The sequence below is a fragment of the Rhincodon typus genome, chromosome 1 (genome assembly GCF_021869965.1).
Source record: "Rhincodon typus isolate 14 chromosome 1, sRhiTyp1.1, whole genome shotgun sequence".
Classification (NCBI taxonomy): domain Eukaryota; kingdom Metazoa; phylum Chordata; class Chondrichthyes; order Orectolobiformes; family Rhincodontidae; genus Rhincodon; species Rhincodon typus.
Window position 1 is genome coordinate 128,428,689 of NC_063332.1, and position 26,777 is coordinate 128,455,465.

General features: G+C 40.3%; 1 protein-coding gene across 1 annotated transcript in view; it reads right to left on the reverse strand.

Moving 5' to 3' along the window:
• fhdc1 (FH2 domain containing 1) overlaps window positions 1–26,777 on the reverse strand; it is a 78,924-nt gene that overhangs the window by 42,657 nt on the left and 9,490 nt on the right. Inside the window, exon 2 of the mRNA XM_048601614.1 lies at window positions 17,474–17,535. Coding sequence (XP_048457571.1) covers window positions 17,474–17,535 — 62 coding nt within the window. The remainder of the gene's footprint in view (window positions 1–17,473; window positions 17,536–26,777) is intronic.

Below are 26,777 nucleotides of genomic sequence, written 5' to 3' on the forward strand. Positions count from 1 at the left end.
GTGTAAAACTGAGCCAAATCAGTGCTGGTCTCCTCCATCCTCCTTGATATTGCTTTACAAGTTCTTTTTTGTTTTGCACATTAGTATTTCTCAATTGCCCTGCAAAAGTCTTCACCTGAATTCTATATAGGAAAGCCTGTGCAACCTTACCCTCCCCACAAGTTGGCATCTATGCTATTCTTGCTCTGCAGCCTGATTCCAGCGCAATTCCTGCCCCCCAAATCTATCCCTTTGGATTTGTATAGGGATCAGGATCTCAGTTGGTGGCTGCAAGTGAGTAATCAATTGGTGGTGGTGAATCTTTGCCATCAGTCTTTTTTCTGGCCATTGCCCTATCAAATCACACTTTTTGGAAGAGAAAAAGCATATGCCAGGGTTTGGGGAAGCTAAGAGGGTAATTGTTTAGATTAATAAAAAAATTTGTGGCATCCCAGCATATCAAGCATTTCCAAACCAACTTGTATACACAACACATAGCCTATTTACATCTTTTCTACATCTACATTTCACAGACATTGCAAGTGGGATGTAAGAAGATTAGGTATGAGGACACAGTTATCTTCAAAAGTTTGATCACAGCTGGCTGGTCTCGACAATGTTTGTTCAAAAACAGCCAGAAATACCTCCTCCATAGGGCTGAGGAAATCCAGATGCAGCCATCCCCTGTTTGTGTTCAACTGTCTTGCAAGAGAGTCAAGGAGGTGTGTCAGTGAGTATACGCATTCTGTTTGGCTGATGTGGATTCCAGGGCTGAATATCTAGCAGCATGTGCAATCTGTGAAATGTGGATTTGCAGCCTGCACCAGCGCTCAGTGTGGGAGGGTGAGCCGAAAAGCTTGGATGTTAGGTCTAATACCTGTGTGATAGGAGGTTGTTGATAAGGAAAATGGGAAAGTGGTCCATTGAACAGTGACTGAGACTATTGCTGTAGTTGGTAGGATATGGCATTTGAAGATGTATTCGCTGACCCTGACCATTCAGGTACCATATGAAGTCAATGAACCTTCTTGTGGTACTATATTCGGGTCTTCAGGAATTGACACTTGCTGTTGACATCCTTAGCTATTTGCTAGAGTCAATAAAAGTGGAGCTGATGAAGGGTTTCGGCCTGAAACATTGACTTTCCTGTTCCTCTGATGCTGTCTGATTGACTGTACTTTTCCAGCACCACATTTATTGCCTCCAGCTTCCAGTATCTGCAGTCCTTACTGTCTCAGTAGCTATCTGATGGTGTTTGCTAATGTTCCTGGATGATTTCCTTGGCCCCTGTCAAATGGGACATCACCTCTCCTTTCCATATGCTTCACTAAAGACCTGGAGAGTGCAATATCTGAAATGTTCTCTCTTCCCTGTTGTCCATTTCTCTATTCTGGATCAGATTCCATTCAACGACAACTCCGAGTACTTGCTCCACCCACCCTGCAATTCATCTTTGGGAAAGGCAGGCTAGTTTTCACCAGTGCAGGATAACCTCTACTGATTACAAGCTATTCACAATATTCTGGCAGCATGCTGATGTATAGTGTATACAAGTTGATGTTCAGCCAATCAGCAGCATGTCGAAGTCATTCAAAGAAGCAGGCAACACAGAGTTGGAATGCTGGTTCATTGAAAACAACATGCACGTGGGTTAATATAATTTAGCTTCCATTGTATTTATAACAAACAGGATGAGAACTTGAAGTGAGACATTTATTATTTTAATACTTTGCAGCATTTCTAGATCAATTTATATGCAGTATATAAAATCATTTCATACCAGGTTTTATAGGAATCAGAACAATTGTCCAATAAATATAATGGTAAAACATGCTGATCCAGATCACCATGTACAAAGCAGCAAGATAGAAATGGTGTCAATTGATTTGGAAAAATATAAAAAATTTGCACTTATAGAATTTTTTAAACCCTCCGATACCCCAAAGAGCTTTGCAGCCAATTAACTCTTTTAAAACAAAAAACCGAAATTGCTGGAAAAACTCAGCAGGTCAGACAGCATCTGCGGAGAGAAAGCAGAGTTAACATTTCAGATCCAGTGACCTTTCTTCAGAACTGATTCTAGTTAGGAAAAGGTTCATATTCATGTAGAAGATCGTGTAGGGGCAGGAGGTGGAGTACACAAAAGGTGGAGATAGAGCTCAAACAGAGAGAAAAACATTTGGACAAAGGACAAAGAGTAAGTCAGCCCGGGAGAATGAATAGTTACTAATGGGGACTATTAGCAGCTGACAATGGATTGGGTGTGGTAGCAGCCCATGTGACATAGAACATAGAACAGTACAGCACAGTACAGGCCTTTCGGCCCACGGTGTTGTGCCGTCCTATTATCCTACTAAGATCAATCTACCCTGCATACCCTACATTTTACTATCCTCCATGTGCCTATCCAAGAGTCGCTTAAAAGTCTCTAAAGTATCTGACTCCACTACCACTGCCGGCAGTGCATTCCACGCACCCACCAGCCTCTGTTTAAAGAACCCACCTCTGACATCTCCCCTACACCTTCCTCCAATCACCTTAAAATTATGCCCCCTCATAATAGTCATTTCCGCCCTGGGAAGAAGTCTCTGACTATCCATTCTATCTATGCCTCTCATCACCTTGTACACCTCTATCAAGTCACCTCTCATCCTTCTTCGCTCCAATGGGAAAAGCCCTAGCTCCCTCAACCTCTTGTCATTAGACCTGCCCTCCAGTCCAGGCAGCATCCTGGTAACTCTCCTCTGCACCCTCTCTCAAGCTTCCACATCTTTCTTATAATGAGGTGACCAGAACTGAACACAATATTCCAAATGTGGTCTAACCAGGGCTTTATAGAGCTGCAGCATAACCTCACGGCTCTTAAACTCAATTCCCCTGCCAATGAAAACCAAGTGACGATACGGCCTAATGTGCCGGGGTTGGGTAAGGACATGCGAGGTGCTCAAGCCCTAAAATTTTTGAACTTGACACTGAGCCCAGAAGGCTGCAGAGTTCCAAATAGGAAAATGAGGTGTTGTTCTTCCAGTTTTCACTAAGCCTCACTGCACCAAGCCTGAGACAGAGATGTTGGCCAGGGTGTGTTGAAGTGGCAGGCAACTGGAAGCTCAGGGTCATTTTTGCAGACAGAAAGCAGGTATTTTGCAACGTGGTCACCAGTCTTTTGAAACAGTCACTGAGTCAATGCAGCAAACTAAACAACGTTATCCTATAGTGTATCAGCACTGACAAAAACACATGGAAACACCCAAACAAAAGTAAAATGATGTAAACAGAAGTGTTTAGTAAGCTGCAAGCTCATCAAATGAAGATGTACCAATTATTCAGGATTCATTTCCCTCAGGTATCAACTTGTGTTTCACAGGAACAAACATTAAACAAAATCTGACACAAAGTTTTATAAGAGATAACAAGGTGTAGAGCTGGATGAACACAGCAGGCCAAGCAGCATCAAAGGAGCAGGAAGGCTGACGTTTCGGGCCTAGACCCTTCTTCAGAAATTTCTGTGTTCATCCAGCTCTACACCTTGTTATCTCAGATTCTCCAGCATCTGCAGTTCCTGCTATCTCTGAAACAAAGTCTTATAACCAGCTATTAGGTCAGATAACCAAAGGCTTGGATAAAGAAATATATTTAATAAATGTCTTAAAGGAGGAGAGACAGTTGGACTGGAAGAGATTTAGGGAAGGAATGGTGAGGCAGGGTTTTGACAACTAGAGATACAACATTCAATGAAAGCAGTGAAGAAAACAGAGGAGAACATCTGTTCATAGGTGGGGTTCAGTATTAATAGGTACCTGCAACATTGGATGTCATGCAACGCAATGGGGAGATGTGCAGTAAGGAAGGCTCTACTCGGATAAACTTTAAACCAGAATAGCAGCCTTAGTTGTTTTTCAAGGCTGCATTCACTGCATTATATCATTGACCACTAAACAGCAGTTAAAAAATCTGTAAGTTAAAACAGAATTTATAGCAATGGGGTGTTTCTAATATAAGCTTTGACGCACTTGGAGCCCAGCTTCTGTTCACCTCCATGCAGCTATGACTTCCTTATGTCTGCAGACCTGCAATCATGGCCCATTCAACACAGATTATTGTAAGAGCCTGTATACAGCATTCCCTTCCTGCAAACAACGTGGCAATAAAGGGACCGTAGGTATTCGCAGAGTGGGTGAACGTATCAGTCTCCCAATTTTACCCTACACATCAGCTTTGAATATTATTTTTTCTTTCTGTGGGAAAATTGAAGTAATTACTTGGCAACTGTTTAAAGTGACACTTTAAAATTAGGAACTCTACCTGTGGAAAACTATGATACAGGTCATTAATTCATGATACCATAACTACATTCTTAGGAGAGGCCATTTCTAGTATTTGTGACCCCTGACCAAATATTAGCAAATAAGTCTGGCCTGATCAGACCAACATGCAGAGTACCAGCAAATAATGAGGGTAAAGGTTAGAGGCAAGATCAAGTTTACAGTCATAAATCTGACCTAACTTCAGTAGAATAGTAAAAGGGTAGAATGGCTGATCCTGTAGCAGGTCAAAAGTCTATACAAATGGCAAACAATCCTCAAAAGTCAAAAACACAGAATTTTGAAGTAGTTGCACCTTAAGTTACATTAGTCCTGTCTTTTTAATTTAGGTGTTCTCTCAAGTAGCTAATGTTCAATGGTCCATTGATTAAAATTACGAAAAAAAATGTTGCACCAGTACTGAAAAGAACTGGGAATCTGCAAAAGTGTGATATGTAGCTTGGGGTTTAGGATAAGGTTTTTCCTTGAGTAGAAACTTACATGAGACTTGAGTGATCACCCCTCCAGAAGATGTGATGTACTGATTTATATCATATATATGTGATGTATATTTCCTCTCACGCAGCATCAGACCAAACATTCGTGCATTTCAGCTCACCCTCCCACACTTAGCACTGATGCAGACCGAAAATCCACATTTCACAGATTGCATACACTGCCAGTTATTTGACCATGGAATCTACATCAGCCAAACAGAATGGGGATATCATTGACACACCTCCCTGAATTCTGTCCCTCTCCTCCTCTTCATATATTTTCCACCATGTTATAGTTATTTCTTACAGCATGATTTCTGACTAATCAGAGAATTCCTAAAGTGTGGAAGCAGGCCTTTAGGCCCATCAAGTCCACACCAACCCTTCAAAGAGCATCCCTCCCAGAGTTGGGAGGTTATGTTGCAACTCTACAATTGGTCAGGCCACTATTGGAATACTGTGTGCAATTCTGGTCTCCCTGCTATAGGAAGGTTGTTGTGAAACTTGAAAGGATTTAGAAAAGATTTACAAGGATGTTACCAGGGTTGGAGGGTTTGAACTATAGGGAGAGACTGAATAGACCGGGGCTATTTTTCCTGGAGCATCAGAGGCTGAGGGGTGACCTTATACAGATTTATAAAATTGTGACGGGCATGGATAGGGTAAATAGACAAGTTCTTTTCCCCAGGTTGGGGGAGCCCAAAACTAGAGACCATAGGTTTAAGGTGAGAGGGGAAAGATTAAAAAGGGACCGAAAGGGCAACTGTTTCCACACACACAGAGTGGTACGTGTATGGAATGAGCTGCCAGAAGAAGTGGTGGAGGCTGGTACAATTACAACATTTAAAAGGCATCTGGATGGGTATATGAATAGGAAGGGTTTCGAGGGATATGAGCCAAATGCTTGCAAATGGGACTAGATTAATTTAGGACATCTGGTTGGCATGGATGAGGTGGACGGAAAGGTCTGTTTCTGTGCTGTGTATCTCCATGACTCTATGGTTCAGATCAAGTTGGGTAAGACATAAATATTGGTCTATCCAGCTTATCTAAATGATGACTGCACAGGAATCTTTGAGAATTGGAAACCAGTGCCGAAAGCAATGTTGCTGGGCTGGCTGCACATAGAAGGTCGAGCCAGCTGCAAAGCTTCCCAAACACACAGTACTGCCTGCTTATTCTTGAAAAATAACACCAGGGTATGCAGATCCACAACAACAGATGGGAACTGGAGGCAACTGGTGATACATGGCAGGGGAGATGCTATGGTTCCACGGCAGGTGGGAGCAAGGGAGGCAAGAAGATTTCGAACGGTTGCACCTACCATCTAAAGGCACTGAAATGTTGGTGTGAGGCTAGCAGCATTGTTAGGTTTGTGGGGGGAGGTAAACTCCTTGGCTACTAGATGTGAGCCAGCCACTGCTGGGAAAGTGGTAGAGGTGCAACGCACAGAGCAGCATGAGTGGTTGGTGACGTGGTAAGTTAGCAACAGCGTGTGAAGACGGCTAACACACAGTGACCACCTATAGGAGGTCATTAGTTCATTGGGTCCTTGGATCCAATCCTCTGAATCTCTCCTCCTGCCTCTCTGAAAGAGTAATACTGCCAACACCATCCATCACCACACACCTTCTATCTGCCCATGTTCAGCTTCCATGGATTTACATTGCAACAATCATTTTCCAACTCTAAGGTTTTAGAGTAGATTTGTAGCTCGGGTTGTGGATATTGTGGTTGGTGGGCTCGCCGAGCTGGTTCGTCGTTGTTCCGCAGATGTTTAATTACCCTGCTGGGTAACATCATCAGTGCAGCGTCCGATGAAGCGCCATTGTGTTTTCCCACCTGCTTCTTAAACTCTGGAGTCTGTTGAGCTGGATTGTTCTGGGACAAGCAAAGCAGAGACAGGCACGGGAATTCCTAGAAGCCTGCTACTCCACAAAGAAAGCCATCAACAAACACATAGAACTCGGGCCCATATACACTCCAATGCGAAGGAAAACTGGAAGTGAGGTAATCCAGTTCAACGTACTCCAGAGTTTAAAAACCAGGTGGGAAAACACAACGGCGCTTCATCGGAGGCTGCACTGACGATGTTACCCAGCAGGATAATGAAACGTCTGCGGAACAACAACGAACCAACTAGGCAAGCCAACCAACCACAACATTTTCCAACTTCTTATTACAAGGCAGGTTGCCTGTAGGTTGACCAAAATCATTTCTGATGCCTCCTGGTGTGTGCAGACCATCCAGCAACGTTACTGAGCACAGAGTAGCAATGGCAGTGCACTACCAGCACCACTATCAATCAAATGAAGTGGGTACATGAACTTTGAGAGTTGACTGGTTGGATACGAATAGATGCAGGCACAACATGAATCATGGCCCTGCGCTCAGAAGTTAAGGCACCTGATTTTCAAGCACTGTGTTTTCTTGTTTGCTCTTAAGAGATGGGTCCTGAAATTAAAATTCATATTCTTTGGAAAAATCCATTGTTGCTTGTTAGCCTTTGGTTAATCAGCTTTTTTCAGAAAGATGTGACAGCAATACAGCCATCTAGGAATTAATTTACTCACTCAACCAGAATTAATTCAGCAATGAATCAGCCAACTCCTTCGTGAAGGATCTGTTTAACAGAGTTTATACGTCAGATGCAGGTGGGAGAGGTTGCTTTAGAATGCAGGCTCCACCAGAGACAAAGTATCCATCCCACAAATTATCACTAGAGTTTAAATAAACGCTCTGCTGAACTACTACAAAGCTCCAAGCTATTGCTCAACCATAAATTTATTGTGTCCTCATGAGGAAAACAAAGATCTCAAGGTTTCAAAGTATAAATTAATCATTAGAAGTACAAAGAAGGTCAAGAGTAACCATGAAATTAACCAGAACTTTAAATCTGAATTAAACAGTAAGCCACCAATCAAGTTCTAAAAATTGTTTGTATTCATTGATTGTGTAGCTTATATTTAAAGTTAGGCTCATTACATACTAAGAACAAATGTTTTGGCACTACCAGCATGGAACCAACCTTTCAAACTCTAGAAATAAAACATCACGTGAAATGGAACAGCACAATTATGTTGCATGACTTTATTTTGTAGACGTTAAACATGTCAGAGATATAAAATGAGTTGGATTGTGCAGATCATGCAAACAAAGCTCTATACAACACTGTTCTGGAAATGAATGAGTTAATTAACCTGCACTGTTTCTAAAATAAACAAAAAACGATGAGGTCAACACCCTGGTTTCTAAATGTAAACAAAAGCACTCTTCAAGTCTTTAAGTAATATATTTTTATCACTTTGCCAATAGTGGGGAAGTAGTCCTCACAAAAAGCTTCTTTTTCACTCAAACTAGTTTTCCACATCCTTTAACAAATCAATATTTTGAAATGTCCACCATTCAGGAACAATATCCTTTTCTTGCAACAACATCCTGAAGACTTCAGACTATATTTTCGAATTTGTTTTAATCATTAATAGTGTTTCTGTGCTGAACCAAACAAGATCTTTTCATCTGTACTGATCCACAAGAGAAGACTGGGTGACCACAAATGATGTTCTCCTTCATACGTAATGAAGTGATTGGGCTCTTCTACCTCCTTTCCCAAAGTCTAAATGAGTTTGGGGAATCTACATGAGCAACGGTAGCTCTGAGGGCGTGACTTATTGTTTCAAGTGAGCTCACCAATACATCCAACAAAAGAACTGCCTTTACTTTCTAACTTTCTTCATTCTTCTCCCAAGGCTCGCACATTCCGAAGCATTTAATTCCACTAGAACTAAGAGAGTCGAGGTTACTGCTCAAATTGCCATTCTTTGTAGGTAAACCTAGATAATGAATATCTACAGGCTGTTACCCAAAGCCACGTTTAACTTTGGTCTAACCTGAAATCCAGTTCCAATGCAGAGAAATGGATTGTAATTATTCCCTGGCACTCCGCCCTACTTTAAAGCCAACTTTATTAGCCCAACAGTACCCCACTTGGAAACAAAGAATATAATTACATTCATTGTTGAAAAATAATTTCAGAATCTTTGAAAAGTGATCAAGCACATATGGTTTGGATGATGCATGCTGAGAGAAGGTGCGTCAGAAATGGGTACAATTCTGTTTAATTAGCTTAGGTCATAAAATTAGCTCATAGTTGAGTAATCTACCAACATGTACTAGCTTGGCTCACAGACAAAAGGATAGCCAGCTGTCAAAGATACTATATTCAGAACAGTATTGATTTAACTACCTCCTAGCATTCAGTCAACAGGCTGAACTTTACTTGAAATGGAACAAGTTTCTCACCAAGGGAGAGAAAGTAGGGGGCAAGCCTCCATTGTCCAGCTTGTTCACCAGCCATTTAATGGCTTGAGGTGATCTTTCTACACTCATTGGAGATTTATATAGTGTCTTTCAATCCTCAGGACAGCCAAAGAGCATAACATTGAATAATTTACACTTGACAAGTGGTCACTGTAATGTGTGTGTATAATTGTATAATATTACAGATAATTTATGCACAATATAGTCCCACAAACAGTAATAACATAAATAACTAGGCAATTTTTTGGCAATGTTCATTGATAGATACTGGCTAAGACACCACCAGAACTCTCCTGTTTTTCTTTAAACATTGCCAGAAAATCTTTTACATCTAACTGACAGGGCTTTTTGCACCTTGGTTTAATGTCTTACTTGAAAGACAACAATTGGAACAATGCAGTCTTTCCTCAGAATTACACTGGGATAGCAGCATGGATGTTGTTCTCAATTTTCTGGAATGGGGCTTAAACCCATAATCTTTTGATTCAGGGCAAAGAATCTGTTCCGGAGACAGGACCAAAAGCCTAGGTCATTGCAGGGTTTTTGTTTGTCATCAGAGCAGGCGGCCTGGATTGGTTTTTAACTTGACGTCAAGTAAACGAGGAAGGTAAGGGAGACCAAAGGTTAGCTTGCGGAGACGAGGCAACAAAGGTAAGCTGTCATGCACGGAGCCAAGCTCTCTTGTATTACACAGAGAGGCTATAGGTGCTGTAACAAATAACCATCATAACTCATGATCCTAGATCAGTTGGCTACCTGTAAATTACAGCCAACTTTGCAAGTTCCACTGTTGACCCTAAAAATCAGTATCCATTGTATTATGGTATTATGGTATTCTGGATTATAGTGAAAGAAAAAGGTAAAATTAACATCATGAGGAAAAGATTACACATTTGTCCATCCTTTTGCAGATTTAGGTTTGATTGTTGACAAATCAATGAGATTCTTCAAACGTCATAGAAGCAAAAAGCTGCATGGACTTTTGCATGATCATTTAAGGCAAAGAATATTGGAAACCTTTCAAACTATTTCAATTTCATTTGGAAAAGACAATGGAGTCAGTATCTCCCATTATTAGGTCACTGCTGTAGCATTTTCTTTTCTCACAAATGCAATTCAAGTAAATGAGCTTGGAAAAAGCAACCAATAATGCTACCTATAATACTGCAGAATATTTTATTTCCTGAAGCTTCTATGCATCTTCATTCAAGTACTTAACAAACTAAAAAAATGCAATCCATATTGTCTATTTTTAAATATTTAGTTTTGTCTACAATAGTTCAATCTTTTAGTAGCCATTTATCAAATGACAATTATTATTCTAAAATAAAAGAAGGGTGTTTGACTTGGGAACTTCTGAAGATAAGGGACTCACTGGATAGTGAAGGCAAAGGGAATGTTTATTTTGATGTCTCAGCATAAGATACTTGATTGGAGTATACTTATTGCTGAGCAGCAGGAATAGTATATTGCATATTGTTTTGTGTTATTTACTGAGGTTAATTAAATCATAGAATCAAAACAGGCATGGAAAATAACTCATTAAAAAACATGGTAAGCTAGAAATTAGGCCCTTGTGCACGAATATCTGCCAAATAGTGTCAAAATACTCTTGTTCACCAAAAATCCCATGTTTACAAATAGATCTGAAGGTGTCAAAGAATCAAAAAAATATGAGATGGGTTTGACTAGAGGAGGTGCTGGGAATGCTTGGAAAATCTGTTAGAATTTTTTGAGAAGGTAACGAGCAAGTTAGACAAAAGACAGCCATTGGACATGATCTATTTGGATTTCCAGAAGGCCTTTGACAAGGTGCGCATATGAGGCTGCTAAATAAGATAAGACCCCATGGTGTTGGGGCAAGGCACTGGCATTGATAGAGGATTGGCTGACTAGCAAAAGGCAGAGAGTTGAGATAATGTTGTTTTTCAGGATAGCAGCCAACGACTAGTGAAGTTCCACAGGGATCAGTGTTGAGAGCATGAATATTCAAATAATATAGTAACAATCTGGATAAAGGAACTGAGGGCATGGTTGCTAAGTTTGCAGATGACACAAAGATAAGTGAAAGTACAAGTAGTTTTGAGCAGGCAGGAAGGCTGCAGAAAGAGAGTGGACACTAAGAGTGGACAAAGAAGTGGCATGTGGAATACAATATGGGAAAGTGTTAGGTTATGTACTTTGGTGGGAAGAATAGAGGTTAGACTATTTCCTTAATGGGTAAAGGCTTTGGATATCAGAAGCACAAAGGGACTTAATATTCAGGCTCAGTTGGCAGTTAAGAAGGGAAATGCAGTGTTAGCATTCAGTTCAAGGGGTCTAGAATACAAGATCAGAAATGTACTAATGAGGCTGTATAAGACTCTAGTCAAATTGCATACGGAATATTGTGAGCAGTTTTGAGCTTCATTTCTAAGGAAGGATGTGTTGACCTTAGAGGGGGTCCAGAGGAGGTTTACACAAATGATTCTGGGGATGAAGGGCTTGTCATTCAAGGAGTGGTTAAGGATTCTAGGTCTGTACTCGATGGAGATTAGAAGGATGGGAGACGTCTCATTGAAATTTACAGAATACTGAACGCCTGGATAGAGTGGACACGAGGGTGAGGAATCTGTGGAACTCATTGCCACAGAAGGCTGTGGAGGCTAAGTCACTGAGTGTATTTAAGACAGAGATAGATAGGTTCTTGATTAGTAAAGGGATCAAGGGTTAAGGGGAGAAGGCAGGAAAATGGAGTTGGGAAACATATCAGCCATGATTGAATGGCACAGTAGACTTGATGGGGTGAATGGCCTAATTCTGCTCCTTATGGTTTTACAGAAATGCCACCTTCCATATTTGAGATATTCATAAATAAAAGCCCCAACAACTCAACCACAATGTGAACACTTATTAAGGCCAGAGGATGCTGGTAAAGGAAGCATATCTGTATAAACATTTAAAATTCAAACATTAAAACTGCTGCAATGCAGCACATCGCCTTGCCTCCAGCCCTCTGGAACTTGAGCTTGGATTGTATCTCAGTCGAGTACCTCCATTACCTCCATATCAATGTGGGGCAAGCTGAGGTAAGTATCCCTAAGAATACTTTAAATATCAATCAAGTCAGAATGAAAATCCACCCTGTGAAACCAGTGTGAAATGCACAGTGTAGACAAGGTCCTAATGATAGTTTCATTAAATAGATTGTCCATGAATGAATAATACAACATTTTCATTATGAGATGCCAAGCAGGAAAAATGTGCCTATACAGATGGATCCGAGTGCTCTCTAGGATAGCTGAGGGGAGAAAATTATGTTCATTCAGTGGCTGGGCAGGACAAGCCCCTCTAGTCAAGGCCACAAAATAATCAATCCTTGATAATATACCATAGCCAGGATAATCCAATAGAGCATCAATCACTGAGGTGAGATTTGAAGTTATAGCATCACATTTGGTAAACCTACATTTTTACTTTGATTTCTCTTTATTTTATTAATATGCAATGTGTCACAAGGTGATCACAAATTTTCCCTTTCTTCTTTGCGGCAAGTTCCCTTCTGTTTTCTTGTTCTTTTCCCATTTTTTTCAGAAGTCTGTTGTTATAACATAGTGAAAAGTTCAAATTCACTATCTAATGAGTAAGAAATATGACCTGTAGTGAATGTACTGCAGCCAAATTTGCAGGTGACACAAAAATAGGTGGAAAGGCAGGTTGTGAGAGATATTGATAGTGAGCAAGAAGTTAAGTAAGTGAGCAAACGTTGGCAAATGGAGAATAATGTGGAAAAAATATGATATTGCTCACTTTGGAATGGAGATCAGAAGAACAGTACTATTTAAATGGAGATAAACTGCAGAAAGCAGCAACTTAGAGGTACTTGTGCATGAAACACAGAAAGATAGTACACAGGTGCAGCAAGTAGTCAGGAAGGCTAATGGAATGTTGGCCCTTATTTCAAGGGGTTGGAGAATAACAGCATGGAAGTCTTACTGCAATTGTTCAAGGTGCTGGTGAGACCACATCTGGAGTTCTGTGAGCAGTTTTGGTCCCTGTACTTAAAACAAAAATTATTTCATTGGAAGCAGTTCAGGGAAGGTTCACTCGGATGATCCCTGTTATGGAGGGATTGTCTTATGAGAAAAGGCTCAACGGGTTGGGACTCTTTATTATTGGAATCTGGAAGAATGAGAGGTGATCTCATTGAAACATATAAGATTCTTAATGGTCTTGACAGGGTAAATGCTGAGAGGACGTTTCTCCTCATGGGACAGTCTAGGTTCAGAGGGCATAGTTTCAGAATAAAGGGGTGCCAATCTAAGACTGAACTGAGGAGGAATCTCTTCTATCAGAGCATTGTGAGCTTCTGGAAATTCTTGCCACAGAGAGATGTGGGGACGGAGTCCTTATGTATATTTAAAACTAAGATAGGTAGATTTTTGATCAGTTTGGGAATCACAGGTTATGGGGAAAAGGCAGGAAAGTGGATATGAGGAATGTCGGAGATCCTATGAATGGTGGAGCAAGCTGGAGAGGCCAAACGGCCTACTTTTGTTCCGATTTCTTATGGTCTTATAGCTGAAAAAAGCTGTAAGATTTGGTGACTTCCGTTTGGTTGTTTGATTAATTCTTTAAAAAGTCTTCTGTACGTAGTATTTACAGTTACGATATTTGTCTCCTGCTGTAAAGTACTAAAATAAGTCTACGGCCAAGTGGTTACTTAGCATAGCATCTTAGAGCTTTCCAGCTTTAATTATTTGCTGGTTAAGTCATGCTGCTCTGATAGCTTTGGAATGCACCTATGATAATATCTTCCAAAAAATGGTAAATGATTATAATAAGGCTCATGGTTTCTGGCTATCCATTATTCAATACGGGATCAATGGAGGAAGCTGTACCTGTTATTGTTCTTTATTTGTATGAATACATACTTCTGTTAAATGTGGAAAAGATACTGAATCAATTTTAAATGTGAGAAATTAAAAATAGAGAAACTTGAGCTAGATTGAGTACAGAGTCTCTTTTCTATTTGATCAATCTCCACATTTTGAATTTGTTTTATAGATTTAGAGTATTTTTTTCATGTGTTGAAATATGCCAAACAATATGTGCTCATCTAGCACTTTTAACACACAAAAGAAGCACAGTGCTTACAAAAGTTTATTCCGATCAAAAAAGACTCAATGAGAAGAATGAACCACCCATGGTTAACAAAGGCTATCAAGGAGAGTATCCAATCAAAAATTAAGGCATAGAAAGTGGCAAAAACTAATGGTATGTCAGAGGATTGGGAATTTTTTTAGGAACCAGCAACAGATGACAAAAAAGTCAATAAAGACTTGGTTATGAAAGTAAATTGGCAAGAAATATAGACTCAAACAGCAAGAGCTTTGACAGGTATACAAGAGAATGGCAAAAGTGAATGTGGGATCCTCGTAGGATAGGATAGGCAAATTAATAACAAGGAAATGGCAGATAATTTAATCCAATATTTTTCATCAGTCTTCAACAATGCTATAAACATTCCAAAGATCTCAGATAAGCAAAGTGCTAATGGGAGGAAAAGTCTTATGACAGTCTCTATCACAAGGGACAAAGTTTTTGACAAACTAATGGGATTGAATGTAGACAGGTCACCATGATTTGATGGTCTGTATCCAAGGGTTTTGAAGGAAGATAGTGGAGAGACTGGTTGAAATATTCCATAACTCATGGGACTCTGGAAGGGTTTCAACAGATTGCAAACCCAGCAATGTGACGGCCCTGTTCAAGATAGGTGGGAGACTTATAGCAACAAACTACACACCAGTTATCCTAATATCTTTCATGAGGAAAACTATTAAGGAAGAAATAGCAGGACATTTAGAAAAGCTTATTGCAAGCGAACAGTGTAAACATGGTTTTCTGAAAGGGGACCATGTTTGACAAATGTTTTAGAGAAGTTTGAGGATATAACAAGTTGGGTTGATGAAGGGAAACCAGTAGATGTAGTGTATTTGGATTTCCAGAAAGCATTCAACAAGGTACAACAAAAAGAGGTTTTGTGCAAGGTAGGAGTTCATGGTTTTGAGAATAATGTATTAACATGAATCAAAACTTGATTAACATACTGAACACAGCTGTGAGTAATGGGTCTTTTTCAGGTTGGAGAGACTTATCTAGGTAAGCGCCACAAAGTTCGGTCCTAGTGCTTCAATCATTTACGATCTATATTGATAACTTGGACGAGGGGGCAGAGTTTAGTGTGGTCAAATTTGCTGATGATACAAGAAATGGTGGGGGGGCATGTGTTGTGATCAGGAAATAATGAACTTGTAAGGAGATATGGACAGATTAAAGGACAGGGCAAAAACTTGGCAGATGGAGTCTAATGTAACCAAGTGTGAAGTCATGCACTTTGGTAAGAGGAATCAAAAGGCAGATTATATTACTTGAATGGAGAGAGACTCCAAAAAGTACAGTGCAGAGGAAGCTGGTAGTTTTTGTGCATGGAACATAAAACTCTTTGAATGCATGTGTAGTGATCAATTAGGAAGGCAAACAGCCTTCATTGCTACGGATTTGCAGTTTAAAAACAGGTAAGTCTTATTACAACTTGACAACTGCGATGCAACAAAACTTCTCTCATAGGGTATTTCATGCCTGGAATTCTCTATCCCAAAGAGTTGTAGAGGCTCAATTGCTGGAAGTATTTAAAGCAAAGGTAGATAGATTTATGATCAATCAGGGAATTGAGGGTTATGAGCAGCTGTCAGGAAAGAAGAGTTGAGGCCAGCAGGAGATCAGACATAGGAAATAGCAAGAACTACAGATGCTAGAAGTCAGTGTTAATACAGTGTGGAGCTGGAGAAACACAGTAGGTCAGGCAGCATGGAGTCCTGAATAAGGGTCCTGACCTGAAACGTGGACTTTCCTGTTTGTCTGATGTTGCCTGACCTGCTGTGTTCTGCCAGCTCCACACTGTATTGACACAGGAGATCAGCCATGATCTTTTTGAATGACAACACGGGCTTGAGAGGCCGACTACTCTACTCCTGCTCCTATTTCTTATGAAGCTGGAGCTCCCATGTCATGGAAGTGTGAGTCCAAATGGTTCAGAAGTGCCAGCGCCTTAACAATCCATGCTCCTCTTTAAAACTTATTTTCAGAGCCGTTCCAGCCTCACTACTCTTCTCCCAAGGTCTCATTAACTTCAAGGATTCTGGAGCAGGAAGTGGATATTCAGGAAGTAGGCATGTCCCCAAAACTCAGAAGATCAGAGATTGAAAATATAGCCACATGTCACGAGGTCGGAGCATAGAAACATAGCCACATCTCAGGAGGTTGGAGAATGGGATATGGCCACACCTCAGAGGATTGGACAGCAGGGAGGGTCTGCAACAATCGGAAGGATCAGGGAGCTGGATGTTTCAGAAGGAAGATCACCAGTGAGAAGGGGGTGCTGTAAATAGCGAGTCACATTTTTCTTTCATTTTTAAAATTTATTTTGAAAATTATTTCATTTACCAATGTAGGAATTTAGCAATATAAATTACTTCAATTCTAAGGTTTTAGTGTTTTCATATTTGTTTTTTCTGGAAAGGTGAATCCTACAGAACCTAACTACATTTATAGCATTGGTTCCTATGGGAGCCAATTTTTCACTTAAAGTTGTTTCATTTAGTCATGATTTTCAGGAATCAGCCACAACGTTAACTGAGGACTAACAGTAAAGATGAACACAATGAGCGAGGAAATGGGCTAGTATAAACCTGAAAGACAGCATGGAACAGCAACCAATAGCTATGGTAACCTCCTGAACTACAGATGGTACAGCCCTTTTCAGGGAAGGTTAATGTAGGTAGTCATTTAGCAAGATACTAATGAGCATTTCTCTACTGAGACTGAATGCTCAGACATTTCAAGGGTTTTAAGATTGTCTGAAATAGGATAATCCATCCTGTCTCCTCTGTTATAGAGTGTCAATGACAAAGGGAAACATTTCACTCATTACAGTTTAAACTTAAATCTTGGGAAAGGTAACAGATTAGCCAGTGATTATTGAACCTAATTACTCATCATGAATATTTTTGAACCTTATAAGACGGTATTCTTCTGATTTTGTCACATCATCTTCAAAAACTGGCTGATGTGGTGCTTTATTAAATATGAAATACTGTGTAACAATGTGTGTGAAATGGAAGAGCAGCAATAATTATTGCGAAAAGATGCCTCAAACGTCTTAAAATATTAAACGTAATTTTCAAAAAGTTTACTGAGAATCAGACTCCTCCTGCCACAGACTTCCTGATATTTAGAGAAAACATTCAACCACTTGATAAATGTTTATCATTGCATGAAACAGAATAACATTTGAAAAAAAAATTATGTGGCATTCAGAAAACAGTTTCTTACCTTTTGAATTGCTTCAGAAATATTCCAATGTTCATGCTTCTTTTTGCATCCAAAATACTGATCTGTAAAAATAATGGAAATATAATGAAGTAATATAATGCAGAAAATAAAAGTAAAATGTTTACTTAAACCATTTTCAAACCAGAACTGTAAGAACCAGAATCGTAAAAGCAGTGAAAACAATCAGCTGGATTTTCATATCCTGAGGTGAAGTAAACAGATGGACAGAAAAAGACGTGGCAGGCACTGCATGTAGCAGCTCAACATCATACCCATTGTCAACACTTTTTTACTGGCAAGGAAAAGGCAGTGTGTCACAAACCCACATGCGGGAAGCCAATCTTCCTGCTCTCTTGTGGGAATTTTAGATCATACACCACTCAACCAACAATGTTTGATGGAATCAGGCTGACAGCTCAGAGATGTCATGAAGAACGGGGGACCCCTCAATTGGGGTTGGGAGCATTTTGATGTGAAATTTCTTAAGGTCTTGACAATAACACATGCCACAATATGTTGGTGTAAGATAAGTATGCTTTTTAATGCAGTGATTAACGTTAGGATTTTGTTCTTAAAGACAAATGACTATTAAATTTACCAGCATTGTGAAAGTGGAAAAATCTCTGGATGAATTAAGAGGATATTATCCAATGGATAAAGTTTTCTTCTGCAGTGAGAACAGTGACATTTCTTAATGACAGTGTCAATTATTCCATGGTTCAATCTATTCATTGAAAGCTCAAACATCTGCTCACCTGCTTTAAACTTGAAAAAAAAATTGCAGAGCTCTTTAAATGAATTCAAAGGTTTTGCATTCAGATCTGGTGATTCATTCTTACACCAGTGCAATGGAATCTCATTGTGAATGCTTGGCTGAGTTCCAAACCTTATTAACAGATTCAACTATTCCAGGGTTATTGATACAGTTACTCAATAGAATCACTTTACATATGATTGGCTGAGCTCCAACCCCTACTCATGGATTCAATTCAATTTGTTTACTGCTGCAGTTTTATGACTATTTAATAGGATAATAGTTTTTGAATAATTTTACCTTTACAGTTTTATGAGTATTTGAAAGATTTTCCGATAGTATTATAGACATGAAGATCACTGTACTTAGTACATGCTGGGTGGATAGGCACAGGGAATTAAGGGGCTTGAGGGCTGTGGGGAGGCACGGTGTGAGTTAGAGGGGATAGCGGAAGGGTGGAATTTACTGAGTGTTTGGGACCTCATACTCATCTTACAAAACTGGGCTAATGTCCCAGTGAACTTAGGCAGGCTTTCTTGAGGTTGCCTCAACATCTGCCTCGGCTCCTTCTCTGCTTTAGAAGGTGATGGTCTTGACTCCAGCCTGCTCCCAACTCCGTGACTGAAAGTGTGATGGACAGGCACAGCCATTTCAGAGAACCTATCATCACTTAGGAATAGGAACAGGCCTTTCAACCCGTCAGGGATGCTCCCAAACCTGGTAAGGAGATGGTAACATGACATTGGGAAATGGGTCTAACCCTACCTCAATGGCAAAAAGTGCCCCAAATATTAAATAGTGACCTGGGTTCAATATCAGAGTCCAGTAACTTTGGTTCAAGTATTTGTATCAGAATTTCTGACTATAACTCATATGTAAGTGAAATCAAATAATAAAGCTTTTGTACTGGCTATACTCTGTAACATTAACATGTGTAACTTGCTTTTGATGAGATTTAACTGCAAGTACAGCAGAGTATATAACTGAAAAAAAATCTTATTTTCTCTTTAGAAATTTAGGGCAAGACTTTCAGACTCAGTCTGTATTAGAATGGATGCAGGTGGGCTTTAAAAACGGCAGGTAGGGAGAAATTCCAGAATTTCAATTCTATTGGTATCACAGTTTTAGAGAGACAAGACAAGTGAATGGATAACATTGCTGCGCACAGCACTCCCAGCTTGCCAGTTCCTGTATTGACTTTATTTTCAGAGAGTCTGGCAGCTTCTAATAATGCTCTGGTTCACAGTTGCAGAGAAGAATTGTAAACCATGAGGAAGCTGAAGTTGCAAACGATGTGATAGATAATTTCAAAGGTGCTTTCAATTTCACATTTAATGGCGTCCAGCAATTTAAGTATGTTCTAAGTATAGTAATGCCTGATAAGACTTCGTTTAGAGAAATTAAGTGACCATTAAATTGACAAGTATTGTGAAAATGGAAAGGTTTTCCAAAGCATTACGGTACATTGGCCACTAGATAAAATGTTCTTATAATTCGTACAGTGATGAGATTCAGATTTTACTGCATCAATTGCATCGTATACTTAAATCTTTTCATTGACAGGTCAGCAATCTGTTCAACATTTGAAGCAGTGTAACATATGGCAGGCTGTTCCATTACTTCAAATGTTTTAATATATTCAGTTCTGGAGGCTTTGCTGGCACAGCTCTGCAACAGAATTTCATTATGGGTGCTTGCTTGAGCTCCAGCACAGTAATGATTTCAGCTCAGCAAGATCACTTACTATTGTCGTCAAAGGGATCAAAGGGACTGTGAACCTCATTCTCATTGACAGTTTTAAGAGATCACAGAGGAATAAATGTTTTTGAAGACTGCTAATGGCTGATTATTTTGACAGTTCAATGTCCACTTAATCAGATAGTGTTCTCCCACCCCAGTGGAATTTGAATTCTTTTGTTTGATCAATAATTTTATTAGCACCTAGGAGGATTTTTTTTCAAGCAGAGTTTGAATAAGTTTACTTTGACAGTTTCATGAACATCCTAAAGACTTCCCAATATTTCCATAGTGGATACTAGGCAAGTGAGTGTGGAGAATATGGTGGTGGATGGGGAAAAGGCAAACAGGTTTGGAACTGAATATTTATGTGTTGGGTCCATATGCCAGTAGCTGAGGTGTTGCTTCTAAACTGCCCAGCTTGGCATCTGCCCATCTTGCCTGCTTCAAGAGGCAGCCTAATTTGGACATGAACCCGCCACCCAAGGCTGAAATCAGCATTGGCTGACAATGCCAGGCAGGAGGGAGGTTTCAATGTTAAGCAATTGTCAGATTCAAGATTTCTGACTCAAAGATAAAAATCCAAGTTTAATTATTTTTTCTTGCTTTAAGAGCATAAGAATACTTGGAAATATTTCAACACTTGCCAGACTTACTACTGTATGTTTATTATCCCAGTACAGGATACTTGAGTAAATACTTTCTTAGCAATGGTAAAATCAGGTTGGGTAAGACAAAACCTTGATTGACTTTGAAGTTTATAGCTGAGTCATCCTGCCGCAATAGAGGTTAGAGCAATGCTGTTTATATGATATGGGCAGTATTTCAGCACAGCAGTATCTTGGCACAGAATTATTCAGATAAAGCAGAATGTTTTGCTCCAGAAATTTGTTAATTATAAATAGCAAATGAAGTATATAATTATACCTCCTTTTGTACATTAGTCAGGAAGTACTTGTCTTTGCACTGGCTATGTTTTCAGTTTGTGCCCCATATAGCTATTTATAAATTGGTGAGATGACAAATATTATAACTTTAGTCAACAAAGCCTGTTTGAAAAGACGAGACAACAAGGTGCAGGGCTGGATGAACACAGCAGGCCAAGCAGCATCATAGGAGCAGAGAGGCTTTTTGACGTTTCAGGCCTAGACCCTTCATCAGAAAAGGGGGAGGGGAAGGGGATTCTGAAATAAATAGGGAGAGAGTGGGAGGCAGATAGAAGAGGGATAGAGGAGAGGATAGGTGGAGAGGAAACAAACAGGTCGAAGAGGCGGGGATGGAGCCAGTAAAGGTGAGTGTAGGTAGGGAGTTAGGAAGGGGATAGGTCAGTCCAGGGAGGATGGACAGGTCAAGGGGGCGGGATGAGGTTGGTTGGTAGGAGATGGGGGTGCGGCTTGAGGTGGGAGGAGGGGATAGGTGGGAGGAAGAACAGGTTAGGGAGGCAGGGACGAGCAGGTCTGGTTTTGGGACGCGGTCGGGGGGAGGGGAGATTTTGAAGCTTGTGAAGTCCACATTGATACCATTGGGCTGCAGGGTTCCCAAGCGAAATATGAGTTGCTGTTCCTGCAACCTTCGGGTGGCATCGTTGTGGCACTGCAGGAAGCCCAGGATGGACATATCGTCTGATGAATGGGAAGGGGAGTTGAGACTCAAAATCTCCCCTCCCCCTACCGCATCCCAAAACCAGTCCAGCTCGTCCCTGCCTCCCTAACCTGTTCTTCCTCCCACCTATCCCCTCCTCCCACCTCAAGCCGCACCTCCATCTCCTACCGACCAACCTCATCCCGCCCCCTTGACCTGTCCGTCCTCCCTGGACTGACCTATGTTCATCCAGCCCTGCACCTTGTTGTCTCGGATTCTCCAGCATCTGCAGTTCCTACTATCTCTGTTTGAAAGAGTTATTTTCTTTTCTGGGGAGAGGTGAATGTCTACATGTAATTTCAACCTTTGTTTGCAGTGATGTCACTGCAACAGGAGCTGCTTTCTAGCTCTTTTTTAATGCAAGTTTGACATTTGAGACAGGCTCTCGTTTTGGATTAGCAGATATCAGATCATGATTCCTTTACAATTCTGATTGGTCTAGTGCATAGTGTAGTGAAATAGTTCTGGAAAACTACGACATGTCAGGTCAATGTTATGTTTTGGTAAAAGCAGCTCTTGAGAACATACATTTGATTCTTAGCACCCAAGAAGAATTGAGGAATTTGAGCAGCCACATCTTAAATTGTACACAAAATTAAATAAAATTAAACTTCAACTTTTCCTTGCAACATAAAAGCATAGTTTAAATTTAAAAAAAACACATTCTTCAATGGTTCAATGGAAAGATACATTCTAATCCTTGATCTTGAATAGTGCTTCCCAAACCTTTTCAATGCCATTTTAATGGCTGAAAATTGCTGGGAAGCCAGAACACAATAAACTGTCCAAGCATACGGGAGAAGAGGTGTGAGAGTGGGGGTGATGGGGGTGAGGAGAGTTGTTGTTGTCAAACAGTGACCATGGGGTATGGTTGGGAGGGGTCAGCTACAGAGTTACGACTTGCTCAACAATCACTTTGGACTAATAGGGCCTCAAAGAAATTTATCTTAGGAAGGGCCATTCAAGTCACCAGCACATACATATCAAAAGATTACGGAGCTGGTCTCAGGCTTGTCCCACTCGAGTTTCCACTCCATGGCTGCCTGAGAATTCCCAGCCCCAACTGTTCATCACACAATCCGCAACCTACGCTTTGGGTACACTGGTATAGCCTCAGTTACTGAATCCCACTCAGGGTGACAGTGGGGTGTAATAACCGCCAGAACTAAAATTTCAAAATATTCTGCATTTCAAAATGTGTAGGCTTTGCTAGAAATGCCCTTATGGAGATCAGATGAGAACTTAACAGCTTAAAATTTCTGAGTGTCTCCTAAAAAAGACACGTTTCCTTACTGACTCAGAATGCTCCATTTCAATTAATGGATGTCTCTCCTTCAGTGTTTGAAAGGTTAAACAGCACCTGCACTCGGAATAAAATCAAGGCTCCAGGCAAAAGAATCTGTTAATACGCACAAGGCACTTGTTACACTGTATTCCCTACGATTTGTGTATTTACTCATATACAGGATACGAAGGTGCTTTAAAATGTACAAGACATTGTAGTACATCATTTTTATGAGAAATCAGTATTTGCTCTCTGTCAACTCCATTCTTGGGATAATAGCACATAATTGATAGTTAATCAGTATAAAAAATTACATATGTCTAAAAACTACTTATGAAATTAGTAGTCAATTTCTTTTATGGTCCTCTGTTCCACTTTTAACACTAGGGTAAAGCAATTTATTTTAACAAAATTAACCGCTTAGCTAAAAATGAGAAAAATGTCACAAAAACATTAATCTCTAAAAACAGTGATCTCTAAATTATTACGTCTTTGCTGAATTGAGAAACATTGCTGTTTTGTGGCAAAAATAAATTATGCCAATTAGGTAGAAGGTATTTTACACAAAATAATTCTTGATTAGAATTTACTTCAGACTACACATTGTAGAATTGGTTTGTATAAAAGAGTGCAAACTACATCGCAACTTTTGAGAGCCTAGTAAGAAAAAAAGACTTTGGAATTACATATTAGGCTTCATCATCCGAAGATAGAAGAAGAAGAATTTAACAGTATGCATTAAAATGCCAGCCCTGAAATTGTGCAGGATCCCTTCCTCTCTCCAGGATCCCTTCCTCTCTCCAGTTGTAGCTCCTGTGGGAAATTAGACAAATCCCCAAAGGAACAATAGCTGTTGCACACTGTTCTTGAGGGATCTGCCAATGTCCTGCTGGAATTATAGCAGACAGGTAGAATTCCCTTCCTGCCCAGGCCCACCCCCACCTCCACCAGTCATTGAATCTCAGGATCAAACCTAAAGCTGCAAGAGGCAGTTTAAATTCTTTTTTCCATACGTGTTTCATTATTTATTGTTATGCCTTCATCCACTCCTCAGACTGCTTAATGTGACATTTGATAACTTAGACAGAGCAATGATGTGGGTGTACTTTCCTCACACTTGTCCCAGCCTGCAGTCATGCAACAGTAAGCTTGATGGACAGTTCTTCCCTCCCTATTGAGCTACCTTATCTCCACGGAGCTATTCATCCCAAATGCACCAATCAGCTTGGAGTTCAACTTTAGGGACTTCTAGATCCAATCCATTTCCTTGGATCTGAATTCACTGCTTTGATAAATAAAGCAGAACAGTCTTCTCGTTAGGCCACAGGGCAGCCACTTTCAGAATGAACCACTTTAATAAACTGTTATTACACATTCCCACCTATTTCCAGTCTGCTGAACCCATTACTCAAACAGTATCTCCCACTAATTAGGATACACAGAATTATTGAATAGGGATGGTGCACAGGAGGTTATTTGGTCCATCGTGTTTGCACTGGATCTCTGAGCATTTTGACTTTATGGCAATTGCCTGCCTTTTCCCAGTAACCCTGCGCGTTGTTTCTATTTAAACAAACATCCAAAGCCCTACTGAATGCTTCAATTGAACCTGCCTCCCCCACATTTCCAGACAGTGAATTCCAGACCCAAACTATTCTCCGTGTGAAATATATATTTCCAGCTCATGTTTGCTTCTTTGAGCAAAAAATTTGACAACTCTGTCCACTGGTTCTCGATCCTTTATTAGAGCAAAACAAAGAGCAAACTTGATCCCAAGATTTGCTGCTCTATAAACTGAGGGCATACCAGGCTAACACTTTAAAAACATGTTTAGTTTCTTCAAAGAAAAATTACACTCACAGCCATGAGGAAAAATGAACAATAAACTGTTAAGATGACCACTGTGAACATTCATTCTGCTTTCCCATTTCCTGCCCCAACACCCCAACACTCTAACCCCCACCATGTTTTTGTTCAGATTTATTGTTATTATCCCAGCTCTACCTCGGACTAAATTAATTCCTTTCCTTGCCATTGTTATTCCCTCTGCAAACTACAGCTTGGCAGCTTCTCTCTCATCTGTATTCTGAGCCCTTGCTATCTCTTTTCTGACTCAAACTTGTTTACTCCTGTTCTTCTAACCCTGCAGCTATTGCAAGTTACAGAAGTAACTGGATACTGGGACAAGACTGCAGATTTTAGAATAGTGTTGTGTTTGTTTGAAGCTAGCCAAGGATTTACTGAGAAATACTGATGTAAAAGTGAGAAAATAATTTCATGGAAGTACATTAATCCGCCACTGCCTGCCAGCTGAAATCATTGGAGAGGTCACATTTCATATATGGTTGGAAAAAAAGTTTAAGAAAGCTTAATCTTCTTCCACATTTAAAAAGGAATAACTTAATGAATTTGATTTAAAAGATTAGGTTGCTTGTCTTTACTCTGTTATGTAACAACGTCTTCCAAAACGTCCTTAAACTCCTCATTCCAATCCCTGATTGAATGAGAATAGGGTTACTTACAGTTATAGAGATACACAGCATAGAAACTGACCCTTCACTCCAACTTGTCCATGCCAACCAGATATTCTAAATAAATCTAGTCCCATTTGCCAGCATTTGGCCCATATCCCTCTAAACCCTTCCTATTCATATACCCATCCAGGTGCCTTTTAAATGTTATAATTGTACCAGCCTCCACCACTTCCTTTGGCAGCTCATTCTGTACATGTACCACCTTCTGCATGAAAAAGTTGTCCCTTAGGTCCGTTTTAAATCTTTCTCCTTACACCTTAAATCTGTGCCCTCTAGCTTTGGGCTCCTCCACCCTGGAGAAAAGACATTGCCTATTTACTCTATCCATGCCCCTCATGATTTTATAAACCTCTACAGGGGAGCAATGGCCTAGTGGTATTATTGCTCGACTGTTAACCCAGAGACCAAGATAACGTTCTGGGTTCAAATTCTGCCACAGCAGAAGGTGGAATTTGAATTCAATTTAAAAAAGAATCTAGTAATGACCCAGAATCCATTGTCGATTGTCAGAAAAACCCGTCTGGTTCACTAATGGCCTTTAGGGAAGGAAACTACTATCCTTACCTGGTCTGACCTACATGTGACTCCAGGCCCACAGCAACGTGGTTGACTCTGAACTGCCCTTTGGGAAACTAGGATGGGCAATAAATGCTGCCTAAAAGCGATGCCCTCATCCCATGAATGAATAACAAGGAAAAAAAAGGTCACTCCTCAGCCTCTGACACTCCAGAGAAAATAGCTCCAGCCTATTCAGCCTTTCCCTACAGCTCAAACCCTCTGCTGTGGCAACATCCTTGTAAATCTTTTCTGAACCCTTTCAAGTTTCACAACATCCTTCCTATAGCACAGACACTAGAATTGCATGCAGTATTCCAGTAATGGCCTAACCAATGTCCTGTACAGCCGCAACATGACCTCCCAACTCCTACACTCAATGCACTAACCAATAAAGGCAAGCATATCAAATGCCTTCTTCACTATCCTATGTACCTGTGACTCCACTTTCAAGGAACTATGAACCTGCACTCAAAGTCTCTTTGTTCAGCAACACTCCCCAGGACCTTACCATTAAGTGTATAATTCCTGCCCTGATTTGCCCTTCCAAAATGCAGCACATCACATTTATCTAAATTAAACATCATCTGTCACTCCTCAGCCCATTGGCCCTTCTGACTCAAGATCCCGTTGTACTCCGCTGGCCTTCTTCGCTGGCCACTACACCTCCAATTTTGAGGTCATCTGCAAACCTACTAACCTCAGCTCCTATGGTCACATCCAAATCATTTGTATAAGTGACAAAAATTCTGTTGAGTACGTGGGTCTGCAACATCTCAATTGAATTACCCTGATTTA